This window comes from Scardinius erythrophthalmus (assembly GCF_964197995.2).
Source record: "Scardinius erythrophthalmus genome assembly, chromosome: 8".
In the NCBI taxonomy this organism is placed as follows: Eukaryota; Metazoa; Chordata; class Actinopteri; order Cypriniformes; family Leuciscidae; genus Scardinius; species Scardinius erythrophthalmus.
Window position 1 is genome coordinate 39,822,336 of NC_138228.1, and position 17,077 is coordinate 39,839,412.

At 38.2% G+C, this 17,077-nt stretch overlaps 2 protein-coding genes across 7 annotated transcripts in view; both read right to left on the bottom strand.

The window, feature by feature from the left end:
- Window positions 1-732: 732 nt before the first annotated feature.
- On the bottom strand, window positions 733-8,986 carry ccnp (cyclin P). Of its 3 annotated transcripts, none has more exons than XM_081372898.1 (9): window positions 8,779-8,982; window positions 8,073-8,201; window positions 7,475-7,547; window positions 5,582-5,751; window positions 5,409-5,507; window positions 4,057-4,212; window positions 3,829-3,987; window positions 3,523-3,701; window positions 733-1,722 (listed from the first exon to the last, which is right to left on the bottom strand). In XM_081372898.1, the coding sequence occupies exons 1-9, from the start codon at window positions 8,827-8,829 to the stop codon at window positions 1,716-1,718; spliced, it is 1,023 nt and encodes a 340-aa protein (XP_081229024.1). In that variant the 5' UTR covers window positions 8,830-8,982; the 3' UTR covers window positions 733-1,715. The 3 variants fall into 3 exon arrangements, with proteins under 3 accessions (XP_081229024.1, XP_081229022.1, XP_081229023.1); XM_081372896.1 differs by having other exon boundaries at window positions 759-1,718; XM_081372897.1 differs by having other exon boundaries at window positions 911-1,718; window positions 4,057-4,200; window positions 8,779-8,986.
- Window positions 8,987-13,841: 4,855 nt separating this feature from the next.
- akt2 (v-akt murine thymoma viral oncogene homolog 2) overlaps window positions 13,842-17,077 on the bottom strand; it is a 33,433-nt gene continuing 30,197 nt past the window's right edge. For all 4 annotated transcript variants that reach the window (XM_081373232.1, XM_081373231.1, XM_081373233.1 and 1 more), the window contains one exon: window positions 13,842-15,452. In XM_081373232.1, the coding sequence (XP_081229358.1) occupies window positions 15,373-15,452 (80 nt within the window). In that variant the 3' untranslated portion in view covers window positions 13,842-15,372. The remainder of the gene's footprint in view (window positions 15,453-17,077) is intronic.

Consider the following 17,077-nt stretch of genomic DNA (forward strand, 5'->3'; position numbering starts at 1 on the left):
ATTAATAAAAATAACAAATCCATATCTAAAGGTTATGGTTTTCATAATATGAATTTTTTGTCCTATCATTTATGGGTGAGTTTAGAGACATATTTTGTGTTACTGGAACATAATTCGAGTGTGAAAGGGTAACATTCTGGCCATTACAGATGTACCAGTGGGGCCTATAAAACGTAGGACGCGCATATTTCATTGACTGCCCGTATGTTTCACACGTTGCAGATTAAACTATAGAGGAAAACTCCCGGGAAACCAAGGCGCGCGGGGGAAATGTTTCGCTCCGTGAACTCTCCTTGTGTCTCTCACACGCGCCTCGCAAATGTGCCAGATCTCGAGAGCTCAGCTGTTCTACTACAGCGCCACGTGGTTTTTTGCAGAGCGCAATGACGCCGCGCGCTCGGGTCAGCCAATCAGCTGCGCGGGTGTGCGCGGACATGTGAGAACGAGAGTAGAGGAGCTGCGCGCACATGTTCTGTGCACAGGCGCTCGTTGACAAATTTGCTCTCGGTTCAGGTAACGTCATAAACAAAAGAAAACACAGCAGAGTTGCCAAATCCGTTTTTTTATCGGCGTAATATACCTAATTTGAAACCATCCCCACAGTTTGAGGGTTTGATATTTCACTTACAAAGCATATTATTAAATATGTGCAATTAATAAAAAATAAAAAATTACGATCAGCAGATTGAAGAGGTCAAGCTCATAGTCTACTTACCGCACTCCTAATGCTTTCAACAAACTGGAATACAGGTGCCTCAGCAACATATAGCCAATACATGAAATTAGCACAAGGCAATTTTCACGCCTATTATTAAAATGAGTTTAGTCCCTTTAAATACAGTAGGGATGTGATTTTCTCTTAATGTTTGTGAGCTTCATATTTTAATAACTGAATCAGCAACAATAATTATGTAATAAACCTACAAGAATCTAAAAGAACCAGCCTTTAACATGCAGGCAGATCTGGCAACTCTGCACATGATGCCCCTGCTGAGAGTGTCATGTGAGGAGGAGTGCACTGAACCTCCTACACACGATTTAGGAAAAACAAAAACCTTTCCTTTCATATACAGTGATGTACTGACACACGAAGCCTGTATGGATTCCCAATGCAGTTTTCCAAAACAGATTTCATTTTTATTTTTTCAAATCTTAGACATGGAAAGCACACATTTTCAAACAGTTAAAACGGTAAGTGTTTCAAAGTGCTTTAAATTTAATAAGACACCCCAACATCTATTCCAGTTTATAAAGTTCACACCATAGCATTGAGAAACACTTAAAAGCTACATAGACATAAATACACTTTTTTTTTATCCTTTTACATCAAGGTGACATAAGATTACAATAAAAAGTTACAAAAAACAATTCAGTCCAAAGAGTAACCAGCTCTCCTACATGGCATTTTGAAGTTCACTGATGTCCAGTGCAACACAATCCTCACGACTGGCCACATTGCGCGTTTACTTCCCTCCCCAGAATAGCAGTGTTGTGTGCAGCGGTCCCGAACACTTCCGGCCTCCTCACTGGTGTTGGAGCGTCACGTCCGAGGGCACGACAGGCCCAGTAAGCCAGGGGCGGCCTTCAGGGCAGGGTGCATGCTGACATGGAGGGTTTGTATAGTGGAGAACTTGATGAAAGTGGCACGGGTCTCACGAGTGTGTGCTCTCGCTGCTGCCATGGCCATGATCTGCATTATACTGAGGAGAGCTGCTTCACTGCCTCAGAAATAGTGAAGATAAAAAAGGAAGATTTATTAAATCAAATTTGAACATCTTTCTGCTTTTTAAAATTGCAATTTTAATTGTATGAAAGCATCAAATAGACCTATGATATGATTCAGAATATATGATATGATTCAGAACCATATGGTTCAGAATCAGGTTGATACCACATGACAATTTAATAACTGACAAAAATAGGATTTAGAATGGAAAAGGTTATCTTGAAATTATCCCATTATTCTTAACAATGTACTACCAGTCAGTTTTTTGCCATCCAAGGCCACATTTGAGGCCAACTATAAAAGTGATATTACTACGATTTAAAAGAACCTCACTCTTTTTCTCTACTATTTAAAGATCTTAAAATGTAGTTTATTCCTGTGATGATAAAGCTGTATTTCCAGCATCATTACTCCAGTCTTCAGTGTCACATGATTGTTCAGATATTCTAATATGCTGTTTTGGTGCTCAAGAAACATTTATCAATGTTGAAAACAGTTTTTGCTTTTTAATATTTATGGAAACTGTAATACACTACCATTCAAAAGTTTATGTAGTTCATTGAAAGAACACAGAAAAAAAGAAAATTAGCAGTTTTCACAAAATTAAGCAGCAACTTAAATTAAGTTTTAAACATCAGAAGGAGAACCAAATAAACTGAGCATTAATAATATAATATAATAAAATAAAATAAGATTCATCATGTGATGAATAATAATAATAATAATAACTTAATCAAATCAGCATATTATAATGATTTCTGAAGGATCATGTGACACTGAAGACTGGAGTAATGATGCTGAAAATTCAGCTTTGCCATATAAAATTAAATTTAAGGGTTAGTTCACCCAAAAATGACAATTATGTCATTAATGACTCACCCTCATGTCGTTCCAAGCCTGTAAGACATCCGTTCATCTCGAGCTATTTCACGTAGTGTTTTTGCGTAGTGCGTCTGTGTTGTACGTCACACGCATCACACATGACCAGCGTCGGCCAATAGTGAGCCTACGTGTGACGTACAACACAGACGCGCTGCGCAAAAACACTACGTGCAATAGCTTGAGGCCCAGAGAGAAGGAAATGAATAGTGGAATAAAGTCGTTATTTTTGTTTACTTTTTGCGCACAAAAAGTATTCTCGTCGCTTGATAAACTTAAGATTGAGCCACTGGAGTCACATGGACTACTTTGATGATGTCTGTATTGCCTTTCTGGACATGGACAGTATGCCGTCCATTGACTTTCAATGGAGGAACAGAAAGCTCTCGGACTAAATCTAAAATATCTTAAACTGTGTTCCGAAGATGAACGGAGGTCTTACGGGCTTGGAACGACATGAGGGTGAGTCATTAATGACATAATTTTCATTTTTGGGTGAACTAACCCTTTAAAAAAGAAAAGTCACTTTAAAATATTTCTTTTACTGCATTACATGAGGCGAACATAAGAAACTTTAATAATAAAACAGTAGGCTATAGTTTTATTTAATGCCATGTCAGCATCTGTGGCCATCTTCACTGGAAAAAAAACTGAATTACAAAAATACAACAGTTACATGTATACAATAAAAATAAAAATCAAGCAAACAGAAAAAAAAAGCAATTAATATTATACACGATTTTTAATAATAATAAAGTTTTAAAAGGACTACTACTATTACAAACTTTTGACTGGTAGTGTTAGTCACTGGAGTCTCTTAAGGGCCTTTTCAAAACAATGTGTTAAAGGTTAAAGTTTAAACTCCCAGAAATCAATCCCAACAACTGTGAGCAGTACTAAAGGGATATTTTCCTGACCTTCCTATATGGATACTGGAGGCAATGCACCAGGCCGTCTCTCCATCTGGAGTGGGCGCTTCCTGGAGGATCCTTCGGGCCAGTCGGAGGGCAGCACCTGCCAGCTGAGCGGGCAGAAACACCACACACTGCCCCTCCAGGAGCGACAGCTCCAACAGGTACCGGGCCATCCAGACCCACTGAACAAACCATTTAGGAACACATTTTGTTGATGTTCGAGTAAGAGTTTTTGCAATTCTGTTTGGTCCTACTTCACCTTTAACAAATGACTTTTAGTAGTCAGCTCCAGTTTAAGAGTAAACTGACCTTGTCGCTGCAGCGCGCAATGGAAGCAGTGATGAGAAGAAAGTGAAGTGGGAGACAGTAATAGAGATCAAACTTGAGCCCAGTTAAAACTCTCCTCTCCATCCGCAGCAGTTGTTTTTTACTGTAGGCATTCTCCATCAGATAGCAGAGCTCTGAAACCTGACAAACAATGGCACCTTAATAGTGTCGAGTTCAGTTAAAAATAAGTTTAATGGAGATGTGAAGTACCTCTGGTAATAGACATTCCTCTTTTTTGGCAGCCAGAAAGAGACAAACCACACCCAGCAACTGCAGGCTGGAGATGGACACTTTGATGAGCCTTAGCGCTCTATTCAGCAGGTGTACTGCCAGATACAACGTTTCCTCGGAGAACTGAAACACTTCCTGAGGTGAAAACGTGTGTGTGTATGTGTATATATATATATATATATATATATATATATATATATATATATATATATATATATATATATATATATATATATATATATATATATATATATATATATATATATAAATAAATAAATAAACAAACATTTCAGGTCGAAAGTTTGGAATAAACAAAATGTTTATTAATGTTTTTAAAAGCAGTTGCTTATGCTAATCCAAGCCTGCACTTGTTTGATTTAAAAAAATAAATAAAAAAATGCTACAGTCTAAAAGAACTTTTCTATTTTAATAAATTTCTAAAAGTGTAATTAACATGTGATGGAAAAGCGGAATTGTCAGCATCATAACTCCAGTCTAAAGTGTAACAAACCTTCAGAAATCATTCCAATATGATTTTTGGTGCTCAAGAAACATTTATCATCATAATCCTGTATTGAATAGTTGTTGGTGCTTAATATTTTTGTAGAAACCATGATACACTATTGAAATGTTTGTTTGTTAATCAGGAATGAATATTTTTTAACAAGGACATTAAGTTGACAAGTGTTTGACAAGCGTTTTTAACATTATAAACATCTTTACCATTTCAAATAAATTCCATTCTTTCACCGTGAAAAAAAAAAAAGTTTTTACATTGCTTTAACTCAGTGAAGCAATTTTCAAGATTATACAAGATTAAACATTTCAAGTTGATTTGACTTTTTTTTTTTACAGTGTTTGAACTATTCAAAGAATTCCCGGAAGAAAGTTTCCACAAAAATATTAAGCAGCAAAAACTTTGTTTTTACAACAATTATAAGAACTATTCAAATAGAGCACCAAATCAGCATATTACAATGATTACTGAAAGATATGACACTGAAGTAACAGCTGCTGAAAATCCAGCTTTGCCATCATAGGAATGAATATGAATGTTATATACAATAGAAAACAGTACTTTTAAATTGTATTTCGGTTTTTACTGTATTAGATTAAAATGCAGCCTTGGTGAGCATGATACGTTTCAAAAGTAATTTTAAATCATTTAAATTGTATATAAATATAATTAGTCTAAACTTTTGACCAGTAGTATAAACACTTAGGATATAACGCACCTAACTCCTATATAATCTAATCCACACTGATTGCATAGCTAAGAAAAGGAACAAACAAACAGGTCATACTTACAAATTTGCATCTATTGCACTTACATGGACTTGAGTTAGCCAGTCAACCAAAATAGCTCTGGTAGTGTCAGTGAAAGGCTTGGGCAGGTCAGCGTTTGGGAGGGTGCATAGTAGCTGACTTTTCTGTAACCAGGGGGGAAAACAAAAACATGACCACAGTGAAGGGAAATCAACAGTACTTTGCATTGTACCCTCACCATCATGTCTAAAAAGATGTCCCATGCATAGGTCTGGTCATAGAGGAGTCCCAGCTTGCTGATGGCTACCTCCACCTCTCTGCGCAGAAGTCCGGGCATCAATTCCCGCAGAATAGGTGGACCTGGCAACCTGTTCACATACTGCAGCAAAGCCTCCTCTTCATAGACATCTAGCACGGTCACACATGATTGATAAGTGTTCAAATGAAAGACTATAAACCTTCTTCTGCATTTCAGAACACTGTAGTGCATCAGCACATAATACCATGCTAATCCACAGTGAAATTAGTAGTCCATTCAAACGAAAGCACCTGCATTATTCATCCATGAGCATACTAGTTAGGAATGCGCCCAATAAATAAACAATGCACTAAGAAAAGTCTGTAAAAATAGGACAAAATACTGTTAATATTTTCTGTATTCTTTACAGGTATGTTGCCCGCATTACATGTTGCATTGTCGTTTAAGGGTTAACCCTTATGTTGTGTTCAGGTCATTTTAACCCAGAGAGGATTTTCTTTTTAACTAAAATGTTAGTTAACACACTGACCTTTGCTCACACAGGGTATAACTACTTCCCAAATTTAGGGGATTTTTTCCCCTACAATCAATTAGATCCAAAAAGAAATACAGAACCTGTCCTAATTGAAAGAACAAGTTTGAAAGATAAATGAAAAAAAAGATTGAATCCATTATTTGGCGATATAGCATAAAGAGCCATTTTTAAAAGGCCGTTCATTTTTGACCGGGAATATCAAAGATGTTTCATGGTTTTTAAAACAGCATAAGGGTTCAATTTTAGGACAATCTCACACCATTTGTGAACTGAGCAGCTTGGCAGACAATAAGGCCTGGTTTCACAGACAGGGCTTAGGCTGATTTATACTTCTGCGTCGGACCTACGCCAGAGCCTCTACGCTGTAGGCAACGTGTTGGTTTTCATTTATACTTCTGCGTCATTGTCGCAGAGGGAGCATATGAAACGAGGGAGCGGTCCTAGCAGACCAATCACAGCGCTTGCGTCCGCGTAGAGATGACGCGTTGTTACATTTTTGGAGAGGTGCACGTCAGGGTACGCGCGCTACACACAGCCTACGATGTAGCAACGGCGTAAGTTCGACGCAGAAGTATAAATTGGGCTTTAGATTAAGCCAGAATTAGATTGTAGTTCAATTAGGACATTCAAGTAGATTTTATAAATGTGCCTTAGAAAAAAAAAAAACATTACTGGTGTGCATCTTGAGACAAAACAATGGCACTGACATAACTCAAGATATGTCAGTGCAAGTTGCAGCTCAAACATGCATTTTAGTCTGGGACTTGTCTGCAAAACTGGGGGTAAAATGGAGGAAAAATATCTTGGACTGAAATTGGAGGGACAGAATTATAGCAACCACCCAGAACCTAGCAACTGCATAGCAACATTGTGGCAGCAAGCTTTAAACGGATAATTTTACAGACAACGCAAAAATCTAGTTGGCATTTTTAACGCAAATAAAAATGGCAAGTTAACAAAGTCACTGCATTTGCATGAATAGTTAAATGGGCCTCTGGCCTGACGACCTGAGAGGTCAAAACATTGTAGTTGTTGGATTAAATTAAGGATTAAATTAAGCATTAACATCAGCACATGGACATTTACTCTTTTGTTGCATTATGTCCTGCAGCAGTAACTTGGGTTAAGGGGCAGTCACAGTCATTCCATTGACTTCCATTCATACGCATGGTGAACTTAGCAAATTCATGTGTGAACCGTGTGACCAACAGAAGATCAATAAGTCACGGCGTGACCTCGTAGTGACATGGCTTTAGATTTGGTACACTAAATTGAAAATGTATCAAATCATGGACTTCAACTACTAAAGCAGCATCGAACATGCCATTTCATCTCACCTGAAACTGATTCGTCTTGAGGAACATAGTCCATTATGATCCCATCCTCTGCGGAGATGGAAAGCCTTCGAACCTTGAGAAATTGCAGAATGGTGATGAGAACACATAACTTGCATAAGAACCACATGTCTACCAGGGTGATTTTTGATCCATTACACGCAGAGAAGGTTACAAATTATTGCATTAATCTGGCACATAAAGAGATACGGCAGATGTCTTCAACCCTGCTCCTGGAGATCCACTGTCCTGCAAAGTTTATTTCCAACCTGAAAATATTATCCTAACCATATCCCTACCTCTTAACCTCATGCTACCCATATTCATTTTTCCCTAAAATCATTGGGAAATGATAGATGAACAATATTGATGTAGAAGCACCTAACCCTGGTTGGAAGCCTAAACTTGACAAACTCTGAACTTGTCCTGATTGGAACGCTGTTCCAAGATTCAAAGATGTTGATCCAGGAACATGTTGCACTCAGTGATTGACTTGATAAGCTGCTCCAGGTGTGTTTGATTAGGGTTGGAACTAAACTTTACAGGACAGTGGGTTTCCAGGAGCAGGGTTGAAGACCTCTCACATAAAAGGTGTAGTTACCCATCGACTCTCCAGGGCAGGTTTGCAGTGCTGCCCTGACCCAACCTCATCTCCTTCAGCAAACACCCTGCGCTCCCTCAGAATACAGGAGTTTGCCCACACCCGCAGAGGCGCTTGTCTGTCCTCAGCCTTTCAAAGCACAAAAGGATTTCACTTATTCAGTAGATTAAAGCATTACCACCTTAGAGTAGCAGTCTTTCAATCCAAATGTACAAGATCTGAATGAATCCAAAGACATTCAGTTTTAGTCCTAAACTCTGGAAGATAATCAGCATGGATTCCTTCTGCAAGTTTTCAATTATGGGCAAAGTAATGTCTGAGGATAATCCCACGCAAAGAGCTTTTATTTGACAACAAATGGCTATATACTTAAATGTGAATTCTGAAACCCTTGGTCAACTGAGCTAATTGCATTTTTCAAAGGACACAACAGTTTCAATGTTCACGTTTGAGGTTTAACTGTACAACAAATGGTTTCTTCAAGGAATGTTTACCACAGACCTCATTTTACACAAATGTCACATGGAAATATATTTTGGTTAACCCGAGTATGCCTTCAGATATCAAGAATGTAGTTGATACTGGTGAACTTGTACAAAGTTTCCTGCTGATCAGGTAAAATGGTTTTACTGGTCACATATTGGCCATTATTCACTATACACAAGAAGTCTAGGAATTAAATGAGAGATTTTACAGGCATTCTCACCATATGGAGGTCCAACAGTTGCCTGGAATCACAAAACCCAGTTCGAGCCATGATTCACCCGGACACTGCAGCTACCTTCACACACTGAACATGCAGCTGTTCACTGACACCAGCATCAGCTAATTAACACCAGTGCCACTAATAAAGCTTACTAATTGACCCGTCATTAAGCCCCACCTTGTGTCACTAGCTTGCTCTTGTCATGCATGTTTGAAGTCCTGTGTGTGCTTGAGTAAATTTGGAGTCGGAGAGAAATTGTCCAAATATATAGTAAGAGTGGCTATGACGCTTTTCCCCAAACAAACACATATTGTCAACATAACATTTCTCCAAGATTAATTACATAATGAAAATAATATAATCTGATTGTTTACATAAAAAAAAGAATAAATAAATTAAACATGTTTTTAGTTTATTTTTGATTTATCATTATCAAATTCAACTGTTAGTTCATGAACATAGATTTAATCCTGTTAATATGTAAAAGTGTGCCATATTCACAGAATGTGTCTGGTACATTTGCCTTAAGAATGTTCTAGTGGTCACCACTGGTTTATTAAAATTCATTTCAGTGTCAGTGACAAGTTTATATTCCCTTTGAAAATTGCAACGATTGCTCATAAAACGGGATTTTAACTTGCATTTGTAGACAAACATAATCTGACTAAACTAATAACACAAACAATTGTATTTGTCACATTTATTATCAAATACATTGAGGGTACGTTTTCACAATAACAATAGCCTGGTTAAAACCAGACCATTCTCAGTAGTAACTAAGTTATGGTCTGGCAGAGCTCCATAGACAAATCATTTCCAAAGGGGCGTCACCAACGGACGTCGCTCAAATGCCTCTGGGCGCAACTGGACAGACCTAAAACCAATCAGAGCGATCGTCATCGTGTAAAGCCTTATGCTGCGTCCCAATTCGCCTAAGTTACACTACGCCATAAAAGTATGTACTCTTTTTGTGAAGAAAAGGTATTTACTTTTGAATGTGTAGGAAAAAAGTAGGCAAGCTTTGGGACATACTACTTCGTCATCTTTATCGGACGGATCTGTCGCGCGCATCCCGTCATGTAAACTGTCCTGTCAATCATCTTGTCACAGTTAAAATCCTCTATTAAAACTAATTTAATTTCCTACCGTTTCGGAGAGAAATGTAGTAGCACGTTCATCTGCCAGCGGGTCTTTCATGGAGACTGTCCTCATGTGTTTGCAATTTGAATATAATAATGCATTTAAAAGTTGAACGGACGTCGCTCAAATGCCTCTGGGCGCGATTGGATAGACCTAAAACCAATCAGAGCGATCGTCATTGTGTAAAGCCCGCCTCAACGTTTCTGATTGGTGCCGCGATTTCTAGGCCATGGAAATGGGCTTGAATGAGCTCTTTGCCAGACTACTTCTCGAGCAAATCTGAATTTGCCGGAAGTTGTCTGGGTTTTCCCAGGCTACGATAACAATGTACTAAAAACGTAATGTTTCTTCTGTATTTTTCAAGTTGTCAAAAACAATCCCTGTTCACATAGATCCGTGAAAACGATTAAAAGTGCTATATTATTCATGCCAGGCCAGTAGTTGGCGTCTCGGCGATGTCACTTTGTAAAGAAACACTATACGCTCCAATAGACTGAACACATAATACACATGCACCAATTCACTTTTTGTAGTTTACACAGAGACGATAACAGTATCGTTTTCAGAAACTTGATCTTTGAAACCTGGGGCCTATACCATGAAGCCTGTTTTGGTGGCAAACTAGGTGTGTTTCAGTTTAGTTTGTGCAAACTCTGAGTTTTATGCACCTAACCTTATGGCTAACCTAGTCCGGGTCAGGTTATGTTACAGGTAAGAGGTTGCAAACCAGCGTGTACCAATCAGAGCTCTGTGAGCAAAGGATAAAGTCACTCCTCCTGTTTCTACTCCAAATTAAAGGTCACTGCATCGCGAATGATTTTTAACGACAAAATCGTCTGGCTTTTACTAATGCTTATTTAGAATAATAATTTTGTATGATTTAGATATTAGATATACCCTTAATCGATCAACATTTTAGTTTATCAATTATTATTACGCAGTTTAAATGAATAAATATAAATGTATATACGCTGTAGTATCAATAGATAAAGCTATAAAATTTTACTTTTACTTGCACTGATGTAGCAAGACCTTTTCTTTTAGTTGTCGTCATCATAGACGATTCTTCTTCTTGCTTCTCTTGCGAGAAATGAATCGCAGTTTCAGTCTTTCTAAGCATGTGATTGGCTGTTCGCTACTGATGTCACACCTAAACTCAGGATCAAAGCCCGAGTTGACAGAGAAAGTTGATGATCAGCATCATGCTACCAACAGAGCCTGATTGGATTGGTTTGATTTTGTCAACTTGAAACTAATCCTGTAACCCTGAGTTTGTTCAACTACCATCCTGGTACAGGCTCCCGTTTTCAAAAGTTTGCATGTTCAGCCCCCCAAAACGCTGTTTGCCAAAACTCATAAAAAGTTTTCAGTTGAAAATGGTGTGTCTTCCCAGAGTAAGTGAATTCTTGAATTTATCAGCTTGTAAATCCTCCTTTATAGCACAACCTCCACCAAATGTTTCCTGTCGCAGACTTTTGAATCCCTCCTCACAAATCAGTTAAGCAGTATTTCTGGGTTGTCTTGATAGCACAGTCCTCTTTAGGCTAAGCCACAGCATCTCGGCACACAGCAGTTTTCTTCTTTTTCAACCATTCTTTAATTGATTTGCTTTTGTCTTTGGGTTATTTCTCACATCTTTCAGGATTGCCTGTTGTGTTCGTTGCTGATCTTGGCAGGATGTCCTTGATTTCTCTCGGAAAGAACAAATTTGTCAGTAACCAGGCATTGTGTGCCTTTATTTAAAGGGCAGGGCATCCGTGCCACCCACACATCCAATCTCATCTTCTTAACTGATTTCAATTAGCCTTTGGAGAAACTGTACATATACAGGGCACATTGATGTGCTTGTAAAACACCTCTAAACATTTTTTTTTTGTTCAGTTATATGTTTTGGATGTAGCCTTTCGTTACAAAGACTACTGGACACATTTTTGATGGCTATGCATATTATTACAGCATTTAAATACCCATTTTAGATATTATTTGATAACTCATGAAATAATTCACTTATTTTGATTCTTCATGTTTTCTAGTGAATACTTAATGGACCCATTTGTGCAGATCAATGGATCAGATCACAGCAAATAGTATGTAATGATATCAAGATGTGATTATAGTGCATGTCATTCAAAACCATAAAGATGATATTGAAGAATGTTTGTAGCCACAGTTTTGGTGACCATAGACAATATGGGGGGAAAACCCACTATCACTGAAACAAATTTTATGTTCCACTGAAGAAAAAGTCATACCGGTTGGGAACAACATGACTAAGTAAATGATGAGAGAAAATTCATTTTTGAGTGAACTATCAATTTACGGTTAGGGTTTAGTGTAGGGTTAGAGGTTAGTATTTGTTGAGTGGGAAATCAGCACTGTGATGGGCATGGCCAAAGAAATCTTTAAAATCAACTGTGATTCCAAGGCTCTTCAATGTCCAGGACAATATTTAAATACCCATAGGTCTATAGGTTATTATCCTTGAGATGTAATGATGACTGTCAGTAGATTTTCATACAATAAGCAAATGTATGTTTAATATAGAAATTTCCATAATTTTAATTATCTTGGTATTTATTATTTTAAACCACACATTTAAAATGACAGGTTTGCCATGATCATGAAACCCTTCTTAAAAATGAGTTGTTGATAGTGACAAATTAAAAGAATAATGATATGATAAGTTTACATTTTGATATTTTTGTTTTACTTCGCTTGTCTAGTCTTATTTTAAATACATTTATGCCATCTTACAGGCCCCCGTCCACTGGATGAGGTCCGCTGCTCTACAAGAACACCCCCCAAAATATCACTGGTTTAGAAATGGAGAGTTCCAGTCCGATCAAAAGCAAAAACTATGTCCCTGTATTTTTTATTTATTGGCCATGAAAGCTTTTTGCAGTGCCATTAGGTGCAAATTATTATCCAGACCACTGCTGAAGAAGAATTATCATGCAGTCTCACCGTTGTGGGACTGCATCATGGACATTCATTTTGAAGATATTAGGGCGTATTTTATCTCCATGTACAAGTAATTCAAATGAACACTTTTGAAAAAAATATGTTTGAAGTATAAACGTCTTCAAATACTTGAATACATTTGCTGTCCACTAGGTTAATTTCACACACTGTCTGGGTTAGTAAAAGAGGCAGACATAGTTTTTGGTAAAAGAATTTACTTGCATGAATGTCCTAATAGCAAAGCATAACCCATAGCACTCTGTAGCCAAAAAAAAAAAAAAGAAAAAAAAAAAGAAGGAAGTTTGCTGACATATTTCAAGTTTCCCCTAACGTTTGCATCCCCAGCACTAAAAAAGCAAACTGTGCATCAATGATGACATTCGTGATTGTTCATCACATTCAGAACAGAACAGTCGATGGTTAAAGTCGCAAAATAATTTCACTTCAAAGCTGATTTGTCCAACAGGTAGGTATATACACACAAGAAAGATGGGTGAAACCACTACAGCAGACCCATTCAGATCTTTGCCCCTCATGTCTCACCCAAAAGTTTCTTTTAAAAACTGTATTTGAGCATCATTAATGGTGTGAACGAGAGTGCACAATTGTTATTCATGTACGGAGCAATGAATTATTTTATGACACGGGCAAATGGCACCATCTAGCGGTCTCTCTCAGTCAAGGCAACAAGGGCTGTTTCAAAACCTAGACGGGCAATCGGGCACGATGCGTTTAAGACCCGTAGAAGCACTTCAGTTCGGCCTTCCTGTATGAGTAAGTCCATGGAGGAGGGATGGTAATATATATCATGTTTAAACAAGAAGGATCGTCATATCTTAAAGGAGGTTTTTCATTTCCCGTTGCAAATATATACTGTGACTACTACCTTATCACACACCCACACATGCACAAATGAAGCACACACTCACACAAAATGGAAAAATGGACAAAAGAAACGAACAAACAAACAAAAAGAAAAACTTTACTACTGTAATATATATTTCATATATATTTTTATCAAGACAATTTAATTTCAGGGAGTAGGTGAATGGAACAAAAAGATGAAAAAAATTGATCCAAATAAAATAATGAATAAAATAAAAACAAAAATAATTTGATGTTCCTTACATGAAGAATCTTTAAAAAGGCAAAAGAAGAAAATAACACCTCACACATCTAAGCAGTGTGTTGTGACAGCTTCTATCTGGAGAAGCACGCCTACCTTACACATCTGGAGATCAAGTAGAACATTTCCTCTCAGACAGCCTAACCATTTTTTTTTTCTTACTAGACTAATAAAAAAAGGAGAAATGAAAAAAGTGTCAAGGCTGCGACAACAATGGCGTGGCACGCAGGTGCGCGTTTCCACCGTTTGCTACTTTAAGCAGTCAGTGACACTGACGCAGTAGCTATTGCAGTTAAATAACAGGACAAAGGACATTTAAATCCTCTTTCTTTTCTTTTTTTGGTTGTTGTTGTTGCCTGTACGTTTGTCTCTAAACTTCAACATCAATGCCAGCGAAACTGTTGAGAGAATGAAAACAACATGATGGAGAGTTTCTATGATACACTGACCTTGGAACATCAAGCCTCTTGGGCAGCGGATGAAAACTGGAAAGCCGGTTTCAAGGTTCCCGCTTGGGGAGGAAACCACAACCTCCCTGTTAACATGCTAGAGATGTCTTCCTCTCTCTTCCCTTTAAAGCACAAACATTTTCACATCTATAGTGTGTGTGAGCCTCCCAAAACCCCTAACAATCCCACCCCGGTCCACAACTCAACGTTATGCCCATGTACAAAAATTGAAACAAAAAGACACACAGTTTAAGAAGTAGATTTGAGAACACGCATTCGTCCGTCCGTCCGTACGCACAGCAGTCGGTAAGCTACCCAGGCAGAGAAACAGCACTATTCCTTTCGATGTTACCCCATCGTCGGTCCTCCCGCTGTAAAAACACTATTGGTAACAGCTAGTTCCAGAAAGAGCACTTGTACAATTGCAGAAATATGGCTTTAAAACTGTAACAATCAGTGGGGAAAAAAGTCCAAATTGTTTGATATCTTTTGTCCCCACAAGATGATTTAGAGCGTGTTCAATATTTGTGTTTACAAGAGGCTTTAGTCCTGTAGTCCAGTGTTGAGTGTGAGCGTGTGTCCTGAAACCTGCTGGTGCTGAGCTGTGTTCTCGATGGTACTTGATTGGTGGAGATTTATTCAGTGATTGGTGGATTGTGTTGCAGTGTGTAGTGTCAGGTTACGATAGGCTGGATGGAAAGCCAAACGTAAACCAGGACAGACCAGAGGGTACCACCTGTTCGGGATCCTTCACAGATGCCGTACTCCTGCTTAGAACCCGCTTCCTCAGAAGGCTTGGGTTGCTGGTGCACGTGTCCTTGTACGAGTTTGCGTTTGTGTATGTGAGGGGCGTCCGGTTTGCTGGTAAGGGTGAGAGAGTGGTGGGAAGGGGAAGGGAGGGGGGGTGGTGTGGTGTGGTCACTCCCGCACACTGGCTGAGTAGGAGAACTGCGAGAAGTGTGTACGTGTATCTGGGTCCTCCGCATCGAGACTGTCATCTGCAAGCAACGGAGACACAGGCCAATGAAAAAAAAAAAAAAAAAAAAATCAGTTCAAGTCATTTATTTTATTCATTATCTATCACTATTATTGTCTCTGTCTAAATGCAAGTTATTGATCTTATTGTGAACAAAACAATATTTTGACCTGGAAATGTTTAAAGGGATACTCCACTTTTTTTGGAAATAGGCTCATTTTACAACTCCCCCAGAGTTAAACAGTTGAGTTTTATCGTTTTCGAATCCATTCAGCCGATCTCCGGTTCTGGCGGTACCACTTTTAGCATAGCTTAGCATAGATCATTGAAGTGGACAAGACCATTAGCATTTCTCTAAAAAAAAAAAAAATTGACCAAAGAGTTTCGATATTTTTCCTATTTAAAATTTGACTCTTCTGTAGTTACATCGTGCACTAAGGCCGACGGAAAATGTAAATGTAAAAACTTTTCTGCCGTACCATGAGTGCAGCAGGCGTAATGATATGACGCAGCGCCTGAAAATAGGCTACCTTCCGTCAACATAACCAACGTGACAGCCTGCTTGCACAGGGAGCGTTGGAAGTTACCGAGCTGGGGACTATTTTCAGGCGCTGCGTCATATCATTACGCCTGCTGCACTCATGGTACGGCAGAAAAGTTTCTTGATTATTACGCCGGAATGAGAGTATAGTTCCTAGCCATTTCAGCCTAGAAAATCGCAACTTTACATTTTTTACGTCGGTCTTAGTGCACGATGTAACTACAGAAGAGTCAAGTTTTAAATAGGAAAAATATCTAAACTCTTTGGTCATTTTTTTGAGAGAAATGCTAATGGTCTTGTCCACTTCAATGATGTATGCTAAGCTATGCGGCTGAATGGATTCAAAAATGGTAAAACTCAACTGTTTAACTCTGGGGGAGCCTATTTCCAAAAAAAGTGGAGTATCCCTTTAACCCTATAAAGCCTACAATATCTTATTTTATATGCAAATTTCTAAGGCCTCTTAAGTATCAACTTAAGCGGAGTTGAAACTTTGCTGAAAAAGCTGTTGTACACAATCTTCTACATGCTTAGTTTTGTTTTTTGCTTGTGTTTCTACAGCTATTTGTTGTGAAATAGTAACATGGTGAAATACTCTATAAGGCCTAAAAATTTAGCCTAAACAATACTGTAATAACTAATATATTTATCAAAATGCTCCGGAGTTATTTTATTCTAGCTATTGAGCTATGGACATAGCATAGCTTTCCCTGAGGTAAACATGACACGACACGTTTTACTGACTTCTTTCCGCTGTTGATTACATGTGACCAGATACATTCCAGTAAGTTGTACTGTATCTTTCAACATGCCTTCTGAAGTTCATTCATGTTTATTAGCTTTTGAATCTCAGGAGTTTTTCTGAGGACCTGTCATCACCAACCATTTAAGTTATGATGAATGGCAGGCAATATCCAGCATGATGTGTGTTTTGAAACCAGGGAAAATATAAATGTTGTATATCAATATAAATAAGTTAGTATTGTGGTTTTATGTAGGAACGCATGAACAGAAATATTAAAATTCTGATTCTGTTCGGAGTGAATCAATTTATTTTTTTTCTCCCCGTTTTTACGCCGTGACAGCGAGTGATCCATTACGCCATG